Source organism: Tenrec ecaudatus, chromosome 8, assembly GCF_050624435.1.
Source record: "Tenrec ecaudatus isolate mTenEca1 chromosome 8, mTenEca1.hap1, whole genome shotgun sequence".
In the NCBI taxonomy this organism is placed as follows: domain Eukaryota; kingdom Metazoa; phylum Chordata; class Mammalia; order Afrosoricida; family Tenrecidae; genus Tenrec; species Tenrec ecaudatus.
In genome coordinates this window covers 73,418,809-73,438,393 of record NC_134537.1, presented here as the reverse complement: position 1 = coordinate 73,438,393, position 19,585 = coordinate 73,418,809, and the positions used below count along the sequence as shown (strand labels likewise).

General features: G+C 39.1%; 1 protein-coding gene across 1 annotated transcript in view; it reads left to right on the top strand.

Annotated features, from left to right (window-relative positions):
* The window catches only part of CSMD1 (CUB and Sushi multiple domains 1), a 1,770,408-nt gene that overhangs the window by 1,600,914 nt on the left and 149,909 nt on the right, over positions 1-19,585 (top strand). Inside the window, exons 47-49 of the mRNA XM_075557189.1 lie at positions 2,140-2,328; positions 4,905-5,051; positions 6,737-6,925. Coding sequence (XP_075413304.1) covers positions 2,140-2,328; positions 4,905-5,051; positions 6,737-6,925 — 525 coding nt within the window. The remainder of the gene's footprint in view (positions 1-2,139; positions 2,329-4,904; positions 5,052-6,736; positions 6,926-19,585) is intronic.

The following is a 19,585-nucleotide window of genomic DNA, read 5'->3' as shown; positions in this document are numbered from 1 at the left end:
CTTGAAACTTTCTCCGAAATTGTGGCTCCGAGAAGTAATGTTACGTGGGGGAAAGCTGCCCGTCAGACCAGTTAGTCTTCCTCGTTTATACAGTGGTTATCTGTCAACAATTGCCTGAACTATAAGAGTATTGTTGTTATGAATTCTTAACTGAACGTTAAGGAGACCCACGACATTCTGATAATGACTATTTCTCTGGAAAGCACCAGAAGGGCCCGCATAAAAATGGCAGACAAATGACAGCTCCCTTTTGCACATGCATGATGATGATGATCATGGATTTGTAAGACCTGCAAGCAGCAGCTTTTCCTAATTGTTTGGAGTATTCTTAGTCTCACATTCTCTCCCTATGGCTGCTATCTTATAGAGTTCATCTTCATTACTTAAAATCCTAATATTCAGCTCTATTTCTCTTGCTGAAACCTGATAAGGTGTATTAGATAATGTACTTTGGATTTGGGGCTTCACATTTTTCCCATTAAAAATAAACTAAATAAACATGATTGCGCAGGGCTCTGATGATTCAAAGCACAAATGAATGTTATTATGGTGGCAGGTTTTTTTCAGCTGTGTTTTTGACAGGAAGCTCAAACAGGTGCTTCCCTGCGGTGGGAGGGTTCTGACAGTCCCTTCAGGGGACGCGGCATGTTTGTAATGTGCGGCTGCTGCCAGAACAATGAGCAGCGCAGCTCTAAGATAGCCTGCCGTTGTGTGAACCCTTCCCACCGTAAGTGGGCGTTGCTCCTAGCAACAGTTTATAGGAATGAACAGGAGGAATCGGCTCATATGAAAGAACCAAGAGAAGAAAATTGAATCAAACCCACCTTAGCTCATGGGGAAACATATTCAAATTCATTTCAAAAGAATGTATCTCTGAAAAAAATATACTGGTAGGCATTGTAAGAAAAATGATACAAATAACATCTCTTATATTTCCATGTTCCCCTCTTTTCTCAAACAACAACAACAACAAAAGCCTACAAAATAAGTTCCTTGAAAGTAGGAGGAATAAGAGTAGCTAAGCTTAAGATTCAGCTGTGACTTAAAAAAAAACACAGCACTGCCTCATTGGGATGTGCTGACGGCTCTCCAGGTAGATTGGCCAATCAGTAAAATGTTTTCTATTTCCAATGACCTGCAGTCTCAGTGCATCTAATAACTATAGATGTAATGACCAAAAATCAGTCTTCCTATAGATAAAGCTGCAGATAAAACTCACTATCACTGAGTTGATTCAGATTCTTAGAGACCCTATAGGCTTATTAGAACTTGCCCAGGTGGGTTTCAAACACCAGAAACCTTTATGGTGGTTGAAAACCTCCTCTTCCTCCCAGGGAGCGGACTGGTGGTTCTGAATTGCTGGCCTTGTTGGTTGACAGCCTGATGAGTCTGTCATCCACTCCTCCCCCAGGTACAGAGAGATGAGCTACATATTTCTCACATGAAACACCACACACAAAAACATGTTGTCACAATAGAAGACTGGTGTGTGGATCAAACATCCTAAGATTCTCATAATACTTTCTGTCCATTGAGATTGAAAGATAAGCAAAAAAAAGTATATTTGCTCTTGAAATACTTTCTGTCCATTGAGATTGAAAGTTTAAGCAAAAATAACACACATACATTTGCTCTTGATTACATCTCTGCGGGTAGTATTTTGCCTTTAATTTACATCAGAGTCAAAAATAGCTCTGGCTCATATTTCAAGGTCAAGATATGTTTATGAACTTCCTAAAACTCCAGGGTTAGACATTACACAAGGTAAATGCAAATACTAGTTCTGACCTCTTTTATTTTTTAAAACATCAACATGTTCACTTTTGAACCTGTACGGTATCTATTTTAAAAACCTTTTACCTTTCAAGATGAAAGCGATATTTGAGACTAAGTTGTTTCAGTCCTTATAGTTTTATTAGGATTATCTTTCTACCCATGTGTCTACCTAGCTTAAATTATTGTCATTCAATGTAGCTCTCCTTTGGTTTGGGCCCCCTGAATAAAACTAATGATAGCACAATGTGTTTCTCTCTTGTTTTTCTCTTTTTAATTGGTGTATATGTACAGGAATAGAAGCTATCTTATTAAAGTTGGAAACGTTCTGTAAAGTAAAACTGTCCCCTGAAATTTTCTCTCTAGCACAATGCCCAGCAAATGAGGTCCGCACAGCATCATCCGGAGTAATCCTCAGTCCAGGGTATCCAGGCAACTATTTCAACTCCCAGACATGCTCTTGGAGTATTAAAGTGGAACCAAACTATAATATTACCCTCTTTGTGGACACATTTCAAAGTGAAAAACAATTTGATGCACTGGAAGTATTTGATGGTAAATTTCTCTAATCTACTAATCTATGGTAACATACCTTTGACCTATGTACAACATAACACAGAACATTTTATATTTTCAGCATCACAAGGATTTGAAGAGAGTCTCACGTTATGTCATGCTCTTTTGAAAAACCATTTTTCTTGGGGTGGTCATAGTAGGAGATCAAGTCATCTGTAAAACATTACCATACAGTTCTCATTTCCTTAACTTTTTTAATTTAATAAATCTTTTTAAGCTATCACCATTTAATGATGTACTCTGAAAATGTATTGAACTTGCTTCATAGATTGTCAAACGATTTACACTGGGAATTTTGGATAGATGACTCCAAACATCTATTCTTTTCTCATCTAAGTATGATATCAATTCAAATGGTAGTTAGATCTATTTTAATTAAATTCCATCATGGCTTTATTAGGAATATTTAAAAATGGGACCCCAGATTTCCGCATGGTATTATACGAGAAGACTTTTCAATGTGCAGTTTGCAAAAAAAGAAAAAGTAATAGATACTAATTAATAGAGGCTAATCCTGTTTTTTTAAACACATTTGGTATTTTAATATAATTCTAATGAATATTTTTGTATAAGTAAACTATATTTAAAAATAACATGTGTTTGGATTGGCAAGTTGAAAATTTTCCTTCTATAAAAACATCATAGTCCAAAAAAAGTAGAATAAAGTCTAATTACTGTAATTATTATTATAAATAATAGCAGAGTTTTTAACATGTTTTGACTGATTTGTCATTGAGTTCAAATAAATAAGAATCAATTCAAGTGAAAAAATTAGTATAATTTATTCTATTTGCATTTGCATGCCTTATACTGACTTCATGAATCATAAAAATCAAACTGGATAGGCACCAGATGAATCAGTTTTATATTTAAAAAGGTCAACTTCCAAATTGGAAATCAATTAGAACTGGAATTACAGTTTAGAAATAGGGGAAGAAAATATTTTAATTTTTCACCATATTTTAAAATTACTGTTCATTAAAATGGACATGCATTGTAAGAGACCTTTACCTCCATCTTTACTATACGTAGAAGTGTTTCATGAACTGAGTACAAAATTTGAGCTTCCACACCATGAAGGAAGGCAGGTAGATGCTACCAGAGGGCCTTCAAGGATCATAAAAAAGAGAAAAAGAGGAAAGCAGTCAACCATAATGGTGTCTGTGTTCGTACATACGTACACTTTTCTACAATTATATTTTAATAAAGCATTTGTCTTGTTCGGCAATAATTTTCACACAAGACAGAGACTGCAAGTCTGCAAAATCATTATCAGCAATTCATTCACCAATTAAATTCAATTTGGTTTCCTAGAAATGTAGGGAGACCAGACACTCTGACAACAGCAAGCGAAGTAGAGCACAGAGACAACCCCATAGCAGCTGCTGTCAGAGTTACCAGAGATCGATGACGAGGTTTGTTCTAGTCACAAAGATTTCTCTATAAAATGAAAGGTCAGAGTTTCAAGTGAATAATTTTTAAAGCGGTGGCATTTATGTTGTCGTAAATGTCGTGTTCATTGCATCTCCCCCCCTCTCTTTTTAAGACATAAGCTCTTTTACAGCTTATGAATTGACTGAAAGCATGTTGAATAAATTGATTTTAAACTTCATTAATCCAGGAGCAGCTCTCTCTCTCTGTGGTTCAAGTAGCGGATAACCCGTAATGTTTGTCAGCATTGGCTGACTCGGTGTGTTCAGAAAAGTACTGAAGCAAGGGGTCTGAACTGCTGTGGTCCGTATGGCCAGGATAGCTCCAGGATAACTGGATGGATGTATATTTTAAAATACACCTTTTATAAATATTGTTATGTTATAAACAAAGCAATAAGAATGGAACAGACAAGGTAATGAGGGCGTTCCTAAATGTTCATAAATCCTAATTCTTCCTTTTGGCTTTTGCCATCAAAAATGACATTTTATAATCTCATTAGTTCAGCTTAATTTTTCAGTAGCGTTTTGTTTTAAAATGTGAGTCATCTCTTTAAAATGAAGCAATAAGTAAATGGCCAAAGAAACATTTCTGTATTTCTTAATTCCAAGTGTACAGTCTTGTAACAGGACATTGTCAAGAAATGTAACCTAGGACCAGGAAGCACTTTTATTATTACCCTTCAGCTGATCCAACTGAACATTGCTTTAACCGTATTATGATACCAGTACTATTTAAAGACATCATTGGAGTTATTCTGATTGGTATTTTAACAATGAATAAAGTTTAGTTTGAACCCCAATATCTTCATCCAAGTAAAAAACTATAAACATAAGCCTCAAAGATGTGGTAACTTATCCCAATGGCAAGGAGGGCCAGGTGTTCTTGATCCAAATGTGGGAGCAAATATGTACCTGAGCTTGTTCCTGTAGGTTTTTGATATTGTTTTTTTTTATTACAAGGTATTTGGTACTCTTTGTATTTGTAATTATTTCCTAGGTTGGACATAAATACCTGTATGTTGCTCATTTAGACTTCAAATTTCTCAAACTATAAAAGTATTATTTATAAACCACAGATGTTAACTCAAATTCATACTTCCATGTTTTCTGTTTTTCACTTAGGTTCTTCTGGGCAAAGTCCTCTGTTAGCAGTCTTAAGTGGGAACCACACCGAACAATCCAGTTTCACTAGTAAGAGTAATCAGCTGTATCTCCGTTGGTCCACGGATCATGCAACCAGTAAAAAAGGATTCAAAATTCGTTATGCAGGTTAGTCAATAAAGTTTAAATTAAGTGTATTGGTGTGTTTAATATAAGGATCTTCAATAACTAAAGATTGTAGATAGAGATTTATATTATAAACCCAATTTCTGATCAGAAATTACAGATATAATTAGGAACGATGAAGTACACGTTGATTCCTATTTTGCATGCATTGTGAAGGCGAGAGACCAGTGCCCGACAACAATGGACAGTGGGGACATTTGCCAAATATCTTTATCATATAAACTAAATTACTTTAGAATACTTTACAGTTTATTGGAACACAAAGAGAAAGTTAGCTGTATTGTTTGTCAGTGTTGTACAACAATGCCCTTTGACTTTTTGGTGAGCTCTGGTTGTGTTTTTGGTTAAGCCTTAAGCTGTCGACCAAAAGGTAGGATTCAATCCCACTAACTACTCTCTGGAAGAAAGACGGGGCTGCGTATTCCTTTACATTCTTACAGGCTCAGAAATCCCAAGGGGCAGTATTATTCTGTACGGTAGAGTATGAATAAGACGGAATGACCTTGACGGCAGTGTGTTTAGTTTTGGTTGGTGTCCAGATTAATCAGTCTGTTGAGAACGTTCCAGAGGACTTCGGAGCTGAGATAATGCTCTGAGACCATTGTTGACAACTGAGGCCAAGCACAGAACCACTGCTCTGCTCAGTGCTACACTGCGGCCCTTGTAAAATGTGTGTTTTACATTTTTTTCTTATCATTCCAGAATCTAATCCTGTCAAGCAGAATGTATAAGTTATTTTCTAAGAAAATGTTTTAAATTAAGCATTCAAACCTGTATACGTGTTCTTTCATAGAACCCTCAGAAGAAAGTAACATATTCAATATCTTTTCCCTTAAATAGAGCCAAGTATTTTCATACATTTCTCTTTTTAAGTGTTTTCCCTCTACTGGAGAAAATCCATAGGATTTTATGTTGTGATGTGCTGGTTTTTCAGGATAAAATGAATTTCTTTCTTGCCATGTTTAAATAAGATGCTTTTAACCATAAACATTTATATTCATAATTTGGTATGTAATACCACATTATTTTAACAAATGTCTGTCTCTAGCTTTTACTGTTTCTTTACCGTGAGGATTGTTTAATTTTTGTAATGTGTTTATGGATTGTTTAATTTTTGTAATGTGCTGCTGCTGCTTCTTTTGTCCAAAGTCCATATCTTTAAAGGAAGCTTACCGTTTATAGGAGTGTACAATTCAAAATTTCTACTTAACAACACTAGAAAAAGGTTCATATAAATTTGATTGCATGAATATTATATTCTTTTATATTCTTCACTCTAATGACACTTTTTGATGTTGAAAATATTTTATTTTTAAATATGATGTGCAGAAAACTGGTTGATCATTTTTAGCCTGGCTATAATTAATTGTCTGCTTATTTAACCAGCCTTGAAAGGACATGTAGGGAAACGCAATGGGATCTGACTATTTCTTTACAAAAGGTTTGTCAGGATTCTACTTTCAAGTGGTTAATTCAGGCAGATAATAAGAATGAAAAAATACGTAATTTGATGTTTGGACTAATTTTTCCCCTGGTGCTCTGTAAAACAAATCTGAATGTTGGTGCTCATTTCTCATTACTTAACAAATATATATTTCATTTATATTAATCTAAGCTAGGAGAATCTAAAAACCTATTTCAGAATTCCTTTGTGTATTTGTCCATAGCACCTTACTGCAGTTTGACGCCCACAGTGAAGAATGGTGGTATTTTAAACGGGACTGCAGGAACAGTGGGAAGTCAAGTGCATTATTTTTGCAAGCCTGGCTACAGAATGATTGGCCACAGCAATGCAACTTGTGTACGGAACCCAGTTGGCATGTACCAATGGGATTCCCTCACGCCTCTCTGCCAGGGTAAGAAACATGCATTTTCATCCACAACCTTGAATTCAATTTATTATTATTCCTTTAAATCATACTTTTTAAGACTATGGAAGCAGTGCTTATGGTTTTATCCATAAAAAAGTTAATTTTTAAAAAGTTAATATTGGTATATAAAAGTTCAAATTAAGCCTTCTACAGCCCATGCAAACATTCCTGACATTTATACAAGACTTGATTTAACTTTATAGCTTGAATTCAGGGGATGATTGAACATTCACTTGACGCTGGGTAGAATTATTCTAAAACTTACTTGTTCCATATCCTGAAGTTTTAAATGTGTCATCAGACTAAGTCACAAATAATTCTTCTTGGAAAAGATATTAATTTTAAAAATAAATTACTGGAAAAACTCATTTTCTTTATTTTACTTTAAGAACTACTCTTTAAGTCATATACTTTATACCTAACTTTCCTTTTGTCATTAAACCCTAGAGTTCAGTAAGTTAATTTCAATATTTCATGCCTTATTTTGCATTTTATCTACAAGATGAAAGAAAGCCAGATATTCAAACAAAGCATTTTAATTGAATAATTAGGAGTCATAAAATTTTCATAATTTTGTCTTATACAGATTTACATTACTAACAAAATATATTGGTTCTTGGAAGCTTAATATGAGTAATGTGAGGAACTTAGAAAATTCATATTGACTTCCCTGTTTTTCTCTTTCCCATTATGTATTTATTATATTTTCTGGTATTACTGTTTTGAACCACTATATATGCTTATCATACATGTTATAAATCTCCCAAACATAGAAAGTGAATCAAGTTCTTAGTATCTAATACCAGAGGACTTCCAAAAGGTTGTGAAAAATGAATGGAAATGTAATTGCACTTTTCCACAAAGTTTTTGAGGTTCCCTCCTACTTATATTTCCAGATATTTTTCTTTAACATAAGGTAAGAAAAATATCCAAGATGTTAGTTTCATCAATAATGTTTTCTTTGTTTGGGTGTGTGTATTTTTTCTTTGAAATGAGAATATCATTTCTGTTAGAGGAAGAAACATATCTAATTTTATTTAAATATTTTAAGATTCTCTATAATACAGAATCTGTTGCTAAAGAGGGGGCCTACCTTCAGGTCAGAGAACAGTCCCATGTGCGTGTCTCATAGATCTTGGAATTAGGACACCACTCTGAAAAGAACGACGAAAGCAGCAGTTTTGACAGAGAAAAGGGATTAGAGTCTGAGGAGACACAAAAGGAAATAGCCCGGCTCTTCTATCCACACTCTTTGTAACTCCCACCAACCGGAACCATGACACTTGTCATTGGTAGGAACCTTGGTGCCAGTTCTCTCTGAAACAGCTAGTGTACAGCACAGAGGAATACTAACCCTCCTTGCGCCATCCTCACACTTTCTGTTACTCTTGAACCTACTGTTGCAGTCTCTGTGTCAATCCACCTCACTGAAGGGCTTCCACTGTTGTTGCTGATCTTATACGATGCCAGCATGTTATCCTTTTCCACGGACTAATCTCTCCTGATAATATGTCCAAAGTATGTGAGCTGAAGTCTCTGTACTCACTTCTAGAATATCCTGGGTGTACTTCTTCCAAGACATTCCAAAGGTGTTTCTTACACACACATGAGGCTCACTGGCTTTGCTTCTGCAGTGAACCTGGCCTACCACACTCTCCTTTCAAGCCAAGGACGTCAGCATTGGCATCTCTCATGACATAACCTTTTCTGAATCCCACTTGAATTTCTGCAAACTTCATTTTAATGTATTGTTGTAACCATTGCTGAATTAAATTCAGCAAAAATATTACTAGCATATCATTTTTAAAGTTTACATTGTTAGAGAATGTCTGTCTTCTGTTGGGTCATCATTCTTTGGCATGGCTCAACTATAGTTCTGTTCCAGTTGTTTGTTTGACCACATATTTTCAAAAGATTTGTGAGTGTTCCCAGTGCTTCATCAGCTTATTGAAGCATTTTGATTGGTTTTCCATCAATTCCTAGAGCATGATATTTTGCCAATGACTTCAGTGTAGCTTGGATTCTTTTTTATTTCAATACCAACCTGTTCTTGATCATAGATTACCTCTTGACATGGTTCAACAACAAACAATTCTTTTTTGGTAAGGTGATTTTGTATCTTTTCTATTCTTTTCTCTTCCTGCTTCAATCGATATTTTGCTCATAGAACCTTTCAATATTTTCACCCGAGGCTTGGATTTTTGTGTTCATTTCTTTCAGCTTGAGAGAATCTGAACGTGTTTTATTTTGGAGTGGGAGGTTGGCTTTCTAATTTCAGGTCTTTCCACATTTCATTGTAATGTTCTAATGTGTTTCCTTGACTTGCAAGAATATTCAGTTTGCAATATTCAGTTCAGCTCTTTTACTTGATGCCCCCTTCCATTTTCTTCAGCTACTTTACCTTCAGGAGAAAATTTCAGAATCTCTTGTGACATCCACTCTGATGTTTTCCTTTTTTCCCTGGCGTTTTTATATTTCTTTCCTTTCTTCATTTATAATATTCTGAATGCCATCTCACAATTGGTCATATCTTTGGTAATTAACGTTCAATGTATCAAATCTTCCCTTGAAATATTATCATAAATCAAATAGGATATATTCATTCTATTCAGGTCAAGGTATTTTGACTGTCTTGCGCTTGTTTTAATCTCCCTCAGTTTCAATCAGAACTTATGTATGAGCAATGTATCATGTGTTTTATAGTCAGGACCAGGCCTCGTGTATCTGATGATATTGAACTTCCCTGTCCTCTTTCCCCGCAGATGTGGACTTCCTTGTCAGGGTATAGATATTGTCCTGTTATTAAAAACATGTACTTCAAGATATACCTTACAATATTCATTTTTATTGATGAATGAGACATCATTCCTCTTAGTTTTTTCTTCCTAGCATGGTAAACTACATGATGATCGGCTTAAAATGAGCAATACCCGTCTTCTTTAACTCACCATTGCCTGGGATATTGGTCTTTATGTGCCCCATTTCAATTTGACAGCTTCCAATGCTCCTAGCTTCATACTTCATACATTCCACATACTGATTTGAAGTATGTTTGCAGCTGTTCTCACGTCAGGCATGCCCCATTAGCCAGTAAAGGTCCCCCAAGCTGTCTCCAGTCCATAAAGTCGACTCTGCTTTGGGGAGGCAGCTCCACTCCAGGTCTGTGTGGAGTGCCTGGCACCGGAGGGGCTCCTCTGTGACCAGACTTTTCGGCTACTCCTTGGCAGTAGACAGCCACTTCCTTCCTCCTCCTCTGCTGTGAGTCTGGAAACTACTAAGCCTGTTCCCCACGGGTGAGCATCCTGGATGTTGAGATATTGGGGATAAAGCTTTCAGCTTCATAGCAGCGGGAAAGCCACCACACTATAGCACGCTGACAGGAGTGGGTGGATCGTGCAAACGGGCCGTGGGGAACTAACCGAGGGGCTGGTCAGGGTTTCCATTCCACTGGGAGGTGGGGGGTGTGGGGGGCGGTGAGAAGAGAGTCCTTTCAAAAGCAGGAACAGAGACTCAGGAAGGAAGCCCTCCTGAGATCCCTGCGCGGTGAAGCCCTTGAGGAGCAGCCAGCCTTCCTTCCATTGCGGGAAACGAGTGAAGCTTTGCTCAGCGGACTGTCCTGTGAAGGGGGTGTCCTGTGGGCATTTATGAGTGCCACGGGAGCATCGTGGTGTTGCTTATATAAGAGAGCTGACCTTGCAGGTTCTAGGAAGACCACATAAAATCTAAAATTTTCAATATTAAAAAGTTTTATGCCACAATATATTTAAAATGAGAAAACTCGCACCAAACAAATACTTGTCATTTTTTGACAGCAAATCACCGTTAGTGAAAAATCAGCTGCAAATGCTGCAATCATATGAAATTTTGTGAGATAATTTAGAGTTTAACTATTGATGCAAATATAGAAATGTTACACAGTTTCACCAATCTGAAAGATTAGTACCAGTATTTTAATAATTTTTATTTGGAGATAGGCAATTTGAAAACTGAAGGGAAAAACCCAACTCCTGGGGAGGGGGACGGGGGGCGGGTGGTACAGAGAACCTAAAGGAGCCCTGGTGGCCCAGTGGTTAGATCACTTGGCTGCTCACCCTAACTCGGCATCTCCAACCCACTGTCTGCTCCACACGACTCTTCCCCGTGCTGAAAAGCAAGGATTTCAGCGTGGAAACTAAGATATGCCTGATCCAAGCCATGATATTTTCAATACCCTCACACGCATGCAACAGTTTGACATTGAATAAGAAAGCTTAAAGAAGAATCGAAACATTTGAATTATGGTGTTGACAATGAATGTCAAACATCCCGTGGGCTGAGAAGATGGTGAGCTTTCATCTCATGTACTTTGGACCTGGAAGAAGCCATCAGACTTCCCCTGGCAGCAAGATATCAAGACTTCATGTCCTGGACTTTGGACATGTCATCAGGAGACCTCGTTCCCTGGAAAAGCACCTCGTGCTCACTAAGATGGAAGGACCGGGAAAAGGAGGAAGACCTGAGCGAGGACTGACACAGTGTGGCAGCAGTGGGCCGCAGCATAACGAGGTGAGGATGCTGTAGGACAGGGGAGGCTTTGTTCAGAGCATTGTCAGGGTCCGCACCAACTCAGCAGCGCCAGACAATAATCTGTTTTGTGAGGGGAAGATGTGGCCAACGGGCTTTGTAAAAATTCATAGCTTATAAGTCAGATCTACTCAGTACCCTAGGGCCAATGTGTTGCTATGTATGTGGTTATGGTAGCAAACCTAAACTCTGTGTTGATGTATGTATTATTTCTATTTTCCACGTTATATTGATAATAAAATTTATCTTAAGTATTTACATGGCATTCATTTTGTTTTCCTTGCAGAAGATATGTAACATGTTTTTAATCTGCTTTTGGATGTTGGCTGTTTATACAATGTCTATGTGTGTATCACAGTGTGTTGAAATATTTACTAAAATACATCAGATGCCATGAGAAAGACCGAAAGATTGAATGGTGAGCTCACTTTCTCCAAGGCTCTAGCTTACCGATCAGACAAACTGGGTCTACATTTACCACAGTATCTTGCAACAAACTCTGCCATCTGTAGCTATGTGGTAAATATTTGGAATGAATAAATAAATAAGTCTATCCCTTCCAAGGATACATATTTGAGGGTTTTTTCTGTAAAGATAATATTGTGTCAGGATCTGATGTGTTCTGTGTTGTTTTGATTGGCTGTTGCCAGTGGCATCTTAAAAGGGAAGAATTTTGAGCCAATTTATTAGGTTTTTAAATTAATAGTTATCTCACATTCAGTGTGTATTAATCTTTCTAAACTTGTTTCCTGCCATGCAAAATAGAAACTTTTATATCTAGCACTTAGAATTGTAGAAAGGAATTCCTAAAATAATTAGGAGTTCATTTTAAAATGCGGCACTACTGCTCAAGATCTTGTTCGCTTCTCTTCTTTCAATCAGGGTGGGAGGAGACTAGTGAGACGCCTACACAACCCAAGTCATAACTCAGGGCAACCCTATGACAGAGCAACACCTTTTTCAAGATACCACGGTGACTTAGAATTAGCATTTGGAAATTTCTAAATTTACTGGATTAAACAAATAGAAAAATTCATAGCTCCTCATCTGCAAGTGAGAAAATATAGCATGCAAAAAACTTTATGGATGGCAGAGCACTGCAGTGGTTTTCTTCTGCTTGCCTGACCTTTGCCTTTTCTCGTCCTCTGTCAAGGCATCCCTTCTGTCCTTCAGGCTTCATTTCCTGCCTTAAAGCAAGAGGCTCTGCCAAGCAGCTGTTTTCATCATCAATACACTAATCTTACTCATCTTGAAGAGGAGCCTGGATTAGAACTGACATTTTCAGCATTATCTCAAAAATCCAACTAAACTGGCTCATCCCAGTGCACCGCTCTCAGTTTCCTCACGTTAAAGCAAAAGCAATTCCCTAGCAGCTGTTTGTTACATCGATTATTCTCAGTGGCTGTTGTACATTGTCGCTTTTATTTTCTCTTGTTTATTTATGCTTTGCTGGCATTTTGCAGGCAACAAAAGTAGCAAAATTAATCTTTCTTACAAAGTAAAGGACTCTTCATTTGTTTTAATTCATAATTTTAAGAGATCAAAATTGATGCCTATATTCTGCTCTGCTCTAATATATTGTAAAACATATGGACTAGAACAGCAGGCAAGAGAGATGTGAAAATGGCTTTGTTTTACGTTCCCTACGTGTCAGGTACTGAGCTGCACACGTTGTCTATGTTGTCTCCTTTAATTCTCCTATATGGTATGGTCCAAGACGACGCTACCCAAGGAAGCGCAATGAATGAATAGCTAAGACACGATTGGAACCCAAGTGTTTCAGACTCCAAATTGTAAGCTGTTTCTATTGTACCAAGCAGGACGGTATTTTAAAATATCATCCTTACCCCCAAAGAGAACATCGTTCAAAGGAAATGTTTCCTTTAAAATGTTTATATTTAAAATATGACATCATTGTTTGAAGTTAAGAGTATATCCTTTGTGTTTTCAAAATTAAGATGTTTGCTGTATCTCAAAATTCTTCACTTGTTATTTTTTATCTCAATATTTATTTGCTTTTATGCAATTATGCTTCATTGTGAAAGTAAACTCGTGTTTTTGTAATTTTAATGGTTTGTTTTAAAAGCTATTTAAAGAAATGTACAAAATTATAGTTATAAATATGTCAGCTATATTGAATCCATATAGTCCTTCAAACAGAAATTTCCAAATCCCATTATTTTTTAAAATCATTTTATTGGGGGCTCATACAACTCTTCTCACAATCCATATGAACATCGTTGTGTCAAGCATATTTGTACATTTGTTGCCATCATCATTCTCAAAATATTATCATTCTACTTCAGCCCTTGGTATCAGATCTTCATTTTTCCCCTCCATAATGAACCCTTGGTAATTTATAAATTATTATTATTTTCTCATGTCTTACACTGTCCAATGTCTACCTTCTCCCATTTTTCTGTTGCCTGTCTCCCAGGGAGGGGGTTATATGTAGATCCTTGTGATTGGCTCCCTCTATCTCCCCCACCTTCCCCTTCCCCTCCTGGTATCTCTACTCTCATTATTGGTCCTGAGAGGTTTATCTGTCCTGGGTTCCCTATGTTTCCAGCTCTGATCTGTACCAGTGTACCTGTGATTTGGAATTCTCTTAATGTACTAGAATCCAGCACGCCTCCCTGTTAAATTACATCATGCCCTCTCCCTGCCCGTAACTTCCTGCAAACTCTGCTGCACCGACGTTCTCGCTCTGTCTGAAGCAAGGCTACTGTAGTAAAAGGTCTAGTGGACTGAAATGTACCTGTTGTGCAAGGCGGTGGCAGCTACTGTCCGGTGGAATCCAAAAGCCAGAGACCCACGTGGGCAAAGGAGAACTGCTCTGGAGGCTTCGAAAGCTGTGGTGTTTCCTGAAGAGATTACAGCTTTGTCTTCTCATGCACATCTGAATGCGCTCTCCGACTGCTCACCTTCTGGCTAGTAGCTGCGCTGTTTGCATGGAGTTCTGGACTACAAACTGAGTAGTTTCCCACTCCAGTATTTCCGCGGGAAAAAGACAAGGCTGTCTGTCTGCCCCTAGAAAATGTAAAGCTATTCGAACCCAGGGAGCAGGTTTACTCTCACCTGAGTTGGGATGGACTTGCTGTCAAGTGAGTTCACCTGGTTGGCTTGACTGCCTTACCCAGTGACTCTGGAATTTAAGGAAAGATAGCTTCTGCATAAAAAATAGCAGTGTTGTGAAGTCACTGATATGCTTGTCCAAGGAACTGTCTAAAAGATGCTAAGTAATAATTTGCTTAAGAAAATCACGTTACAATCGGTTCTTCGTTTTGCATTACAAGAAAGCACTATGACTTAGGTTTAAGTGTTTAACACTTGAGGAATGACAACGACATTAAGAATTTGGAATATTTCAAAATGCAAACAAAAGGAGGCTTTTCTTTCCTCACCCGCTGGGTCATTGCCATGGAAAAAGGGGCGCACCGTGAGCTGGAGGAGCGAGTCAGTTCAGAACTTTCCATTTCAGCACGTGGCACTTTGAAAATGATGGCTCCGGAATCAATAAGAGGCAGAGGAGAGTAACGATAGTAAAATGCCCCGTGTGTAGTCTAAGATACCGCGTGACATTGAAGAATAGGTTGTGGTCTCTTAGTAAAAGAGCACAGGGGCAGACTGAACCTGTGAAACTGACTGCTTGAAATGTCAGTCCTTGGCGGAAACGAATAGCTGCACCGGGGTGAGAAACGCACGGGCAAAGCCCGGTGGGCACGTGTGCAGTATACAGTCCTGATGAACCCAGATGATTGGAGCAGCTGCCTTTCTAGACGCCTAGAGGTAGAGAGCTGATAAGTGGAAGAGAAGCAACAGTTCAAAAGAGAGGGTTGATAAGCACTTGAGAGTTTCAGGATGTGGCATTTTACCGAAGACCAGTGCAGGAGGATTAGTGCCTCCCTCTGAGCATTAAAGACGCAGGATCGCAGGATCATGAGTGGTGGTGTTGCGGTGGGGTGGCGGGCGGAGGGCGGCGGAGGGGGGGCATGTCTGTAAATCAAAGTCCGTGTTCCTCAAAGATGAAGACAATATGTGATTTTGCGCATGGCATTTTCTCTGCCTTTGTTAATCTGTGGAGTTGTTACTCATCTTTTTAATTTCCACTCTGAGTCCCCCGTTGCAATCTGTTCTGTCTCCAGGGAGAAGTGGTTGCTCGGAATGGGGATCCCTTAGCGGCCTTTGTACACGCCTTTCAGCAGCTGTCACTTGTTTTGTTCTCATGTGTTTATCCATTTTCAGCAATGCTTCTCAATTTTTAAAGTTCACAGTAATTAGTTGAAGGATGTTTTATAAAAATACATTTCTCTCAGTGCCCTCCGATTTGAATTCACCAGGGCTGGGAGCATCTGGAACGGGGGATCTGTAGGTGCTCCAGCTGGATGTGATGCAGGTCATCTAGGGAGCATATGTTGAGGAGGACGGCACTGGCTGATGTGCTGTGCATCCCGAACCTTTTACACAAAGCCCAGATCATAACTGTTACATGTGTTTATTTATAAAATGGTGCCATAATGTCACCAGATGCCTTCTTTAATCCGATTTTAAACGTATAGAGTGTTGCCTGGACGGAACAGGAGTGCTCTCTGGCAATCAGAGCGTCTTGAAGCCTGGCATAGCCCACGGGGCTCAGCAAGTACCCGGATGACAGTGATCAGCTTCTTCTCAGCAAGGCTCCTTCTCTCGAGGAGCTCTGTCGGCAGGGCACATTAGACTATTCACCACACGATCAAGTTGTTCAAACCCAGCAGCCTCTCCACAAGAGAAAGATGAGGCTGTCTGCTCTTATAAAGAATTACATTCTCAAAAACAAACAAAAAAAAACAACGTATTGAGCGGTTCTGAGTTGGAAGCAACTCAGTGGCAGGTGGTGTTGATTTGGTGGTTCTTTAACTCTCTAAAAGAGGTGTTCTGAATTAAATATCTGCCCCAGCATGCATTTCACACTCTCTGCTATTTGGATCTTCCCTTAAAATCAGGACTTTCTCAATCAACTTAAGCACCCTCTCCGGCCCTCAGAGTATTGCGTCTTTTAGCTTTTGTTCGGTTGTTGGTGTTCAGTCTCACCCGCCTCAGTGGCTTTCCAAATCTGTTTTCATATGTAGTTTGTGTCCAGATCCTGATTCTTCTGTTCTCTTGATCTGACCACTAACTGCTATCCCTCCTGCCATTGCCCGCATACAGGGCCTCCTCGCCTACTTCCTGGGTCGTGACGACCTTGTGACGACTTCGTTTTACTCTTCCCTAATCTCCACACGGTGAGGTGATCTTTCTAAAGGCACATTCTCCACACTGGGATCTCTCTGAAATGCAAAGCTGATCCCGTCTGTTTCCACATTAATCCCTGTAATGTCCTGTATTATCTTAGAACCAAGTCTGACCTCTGGAGCAAGGTCAGCAATTTCAGGCACCTTCTTGCACTTGCCAAGTGTTTTGACTGACAGCCCATTAAGCTGAATTTCTGAGTTTTCATTCATAAAATGCCCTCTCTCTCCTCTGATCCTCCACACACTCTGTTTCCCTGGCCTATTGTTGCTGTGGGCAGCTCCTCCCTCCATCCCAACTCACGCGACCCAGGTATACAGAGTACAGCTGCTCCATAATATTCCCAAGGCCATGGCGTTTCCAAAGCCGATCTCAAGACCAATCATCTGAGGCTCCGCTGGGTGGATTGGAGCTATGACATGTTTGGCTAGTAGTGGTAGCCTCAGTCGCTTGCTCTACCCTCTCACTGAAAAACCAAAGTCACGCCAAAATATTCTGACACAAGCTTTTGGCAAGAAGGTAGGAGGTTTTCTTGTGAGCTCAGTACTACAGGAACTACATGAACTGATGCCTTGAGAGCTGCAGGATGATTCCTTTCCTCCCAACGAAGAGTCTACAGATTCAGAAAAGGGGGGTCTGGTATTCAGAACGCAGGTTAAGGAGAGTGTTGCTAACAAAACATCAATATGGTAACAGCTAAACATCAATATACATTGAATAAGGAAGCTCAAAGAAGAATTAGTGGGTCTGAATTGTGCTGATGACGAATATTGAAATGCCATGGATGGCTAAAAAGACAAACTGATCTGTTTTCAAAGAAGTGTGGTCAGACTGCTTCTGAGAGGAAAGGATGTTGAAACTCAGGACTGGGCAGTGGTTCCTGTTGTGCATAAGGTCACTACGAATCGGAACTGATTTCATGGCGCCTAAAAATAACAACAACAAATGTCAAAATGGCAACTCAGTTGGGAGGGATAGTGTGTCTGTCTTCTATGCTGTTCCTGCCCTATTGGTCAGCAGGGCCAAAGCCAATGCAGTGGAACAAATGACCTTGATGCTTCCTCGGCCTCACGAAGATGAGCTTGAGGCTAGTTTCTCTTTATCCAATACTCTCCTTCTCCTCCCCAAATTACTAACTCATAATTTCATTTACTTTGAATGTTAAGGAAACGAAAATAATTCTAAAAGTATAAAAATTATAATAACTCAACCCACTCCTCACTTATTTTATTATAAGTGTTTTTAATAATCCCCTTTACTTAAACCATTTCAGCAAGAAATACATTAATCTCTAACATCTGGAGGGATACAGTAAAGACAGGTTGAGTGATCATAAATTCTAACAAAATAAAAAAGCTAAGGAACAAAAGTCGGCAAAAATGCATGGGACCTTGGCCATACACAAAGACCTAATGAGACTTCAGAACCAGGGATGTCATTTTTTTCTGCCTGAAGATTGTTATTTTGACCCTTGATCTAATTAATGTCTAACACCTGGTTATGACTTGCTATAATCTTTCTTCTCTTGGCTCCTGTTCTCTCTCAAATGCATGCAGATCACTCTGTACTCAAGCGAATGATACTCGAACTGCTCTTGAACTTGGCTGCAACCCAACCAGTCTACAATCCTGCAAGGGCAGGCCCCTGAGCACCATTCTACCAGCTGCTTCAGTCCCGACTCACAGCAAAAGCTCAATCCCTTTTGAAGGAATTAGTGAATGCGTAACTTGTGTAGATTCTTCTCGCCTCTATCTCTCTAGTCTGGATCAGTCTTTTGAACAAATTATTTGCTAGCTGACTGCCCACCTTTTTATTACCATTGTTTCAAAAATGTAACTGATGTGTCATCTCTAATTAGTCTATTTCCTCACAAAATAACAGATTATTCTAAATTAACGTTAGTGTTCAATTAGGCATATGCACACACCCCTTTGCCCAAAGTCACCAAATTTCTATGAAAAATTCTCTCCAAAACCTCTCTTCCCTTCTACGTTCCTCTTCTCTAGTCCTTTGTCAGTAGACCTAGATACCTGTTTTCTCTGTCTGAAATCCATTTTCCTCATCTGCAGAAAGCGAATGGAAGTAGTACCTGACTTGCCTTGATTCACAAGAGGGTAGAGAAGAAACCAACTCCACATCTGTTCTAGGTTGATACTCATGAGGCAGTGTTTGGACATACCTCCAACATCCAACATTTCTTATCATATTTTAACATCAACCATCCTCCCAGTGGACTCTGTCTCAGCTGGATAATCCATTGCAATGGCACACAGAAATCACAGAAATAAAAAAAAGTCAATCACAATGATAGGTATTTGGGACAGCTGAGTAACTTAGTAGGGCTCTTACATTCATAGTCTTTGTAGCTCCCCAAGTGACTGCAAGGGAACGGGACAGTGGGACATGTAAGGCTCCTGTGTGGGGATTGGTCAGGTTTGCCATTGTTCTGGATATAATGTGAGCCATCTGAGAAACAGAGAGGGGAGTATCTCATAGCCAACACAAAAGAAGAGTCACAAGCAAAATGCATATGAGATCCTGGTGGAGAAGCTCTGGTGGCAGCAGAAGCCGCAGTTGCAAAGAGACTGAGACAGAGTGCGAGGGATTCCAGTCCGTGGGATGAACAAAGCCAAATGCCTAAAGCTGACTTGCAGAGTGGGGCCCAATTTGGACATTTGTGAATCCAAAGGGGCTTTGCATCACTTCCCTGTGGAGGACAGCAGCCAAAGGGTCATGTGCCTGAAAGGGCAAGGAATAAAGAATAATGTGTGTGCTGTCATGACTGAGTAAAGGCTCCATGGGTAAAATAACTGT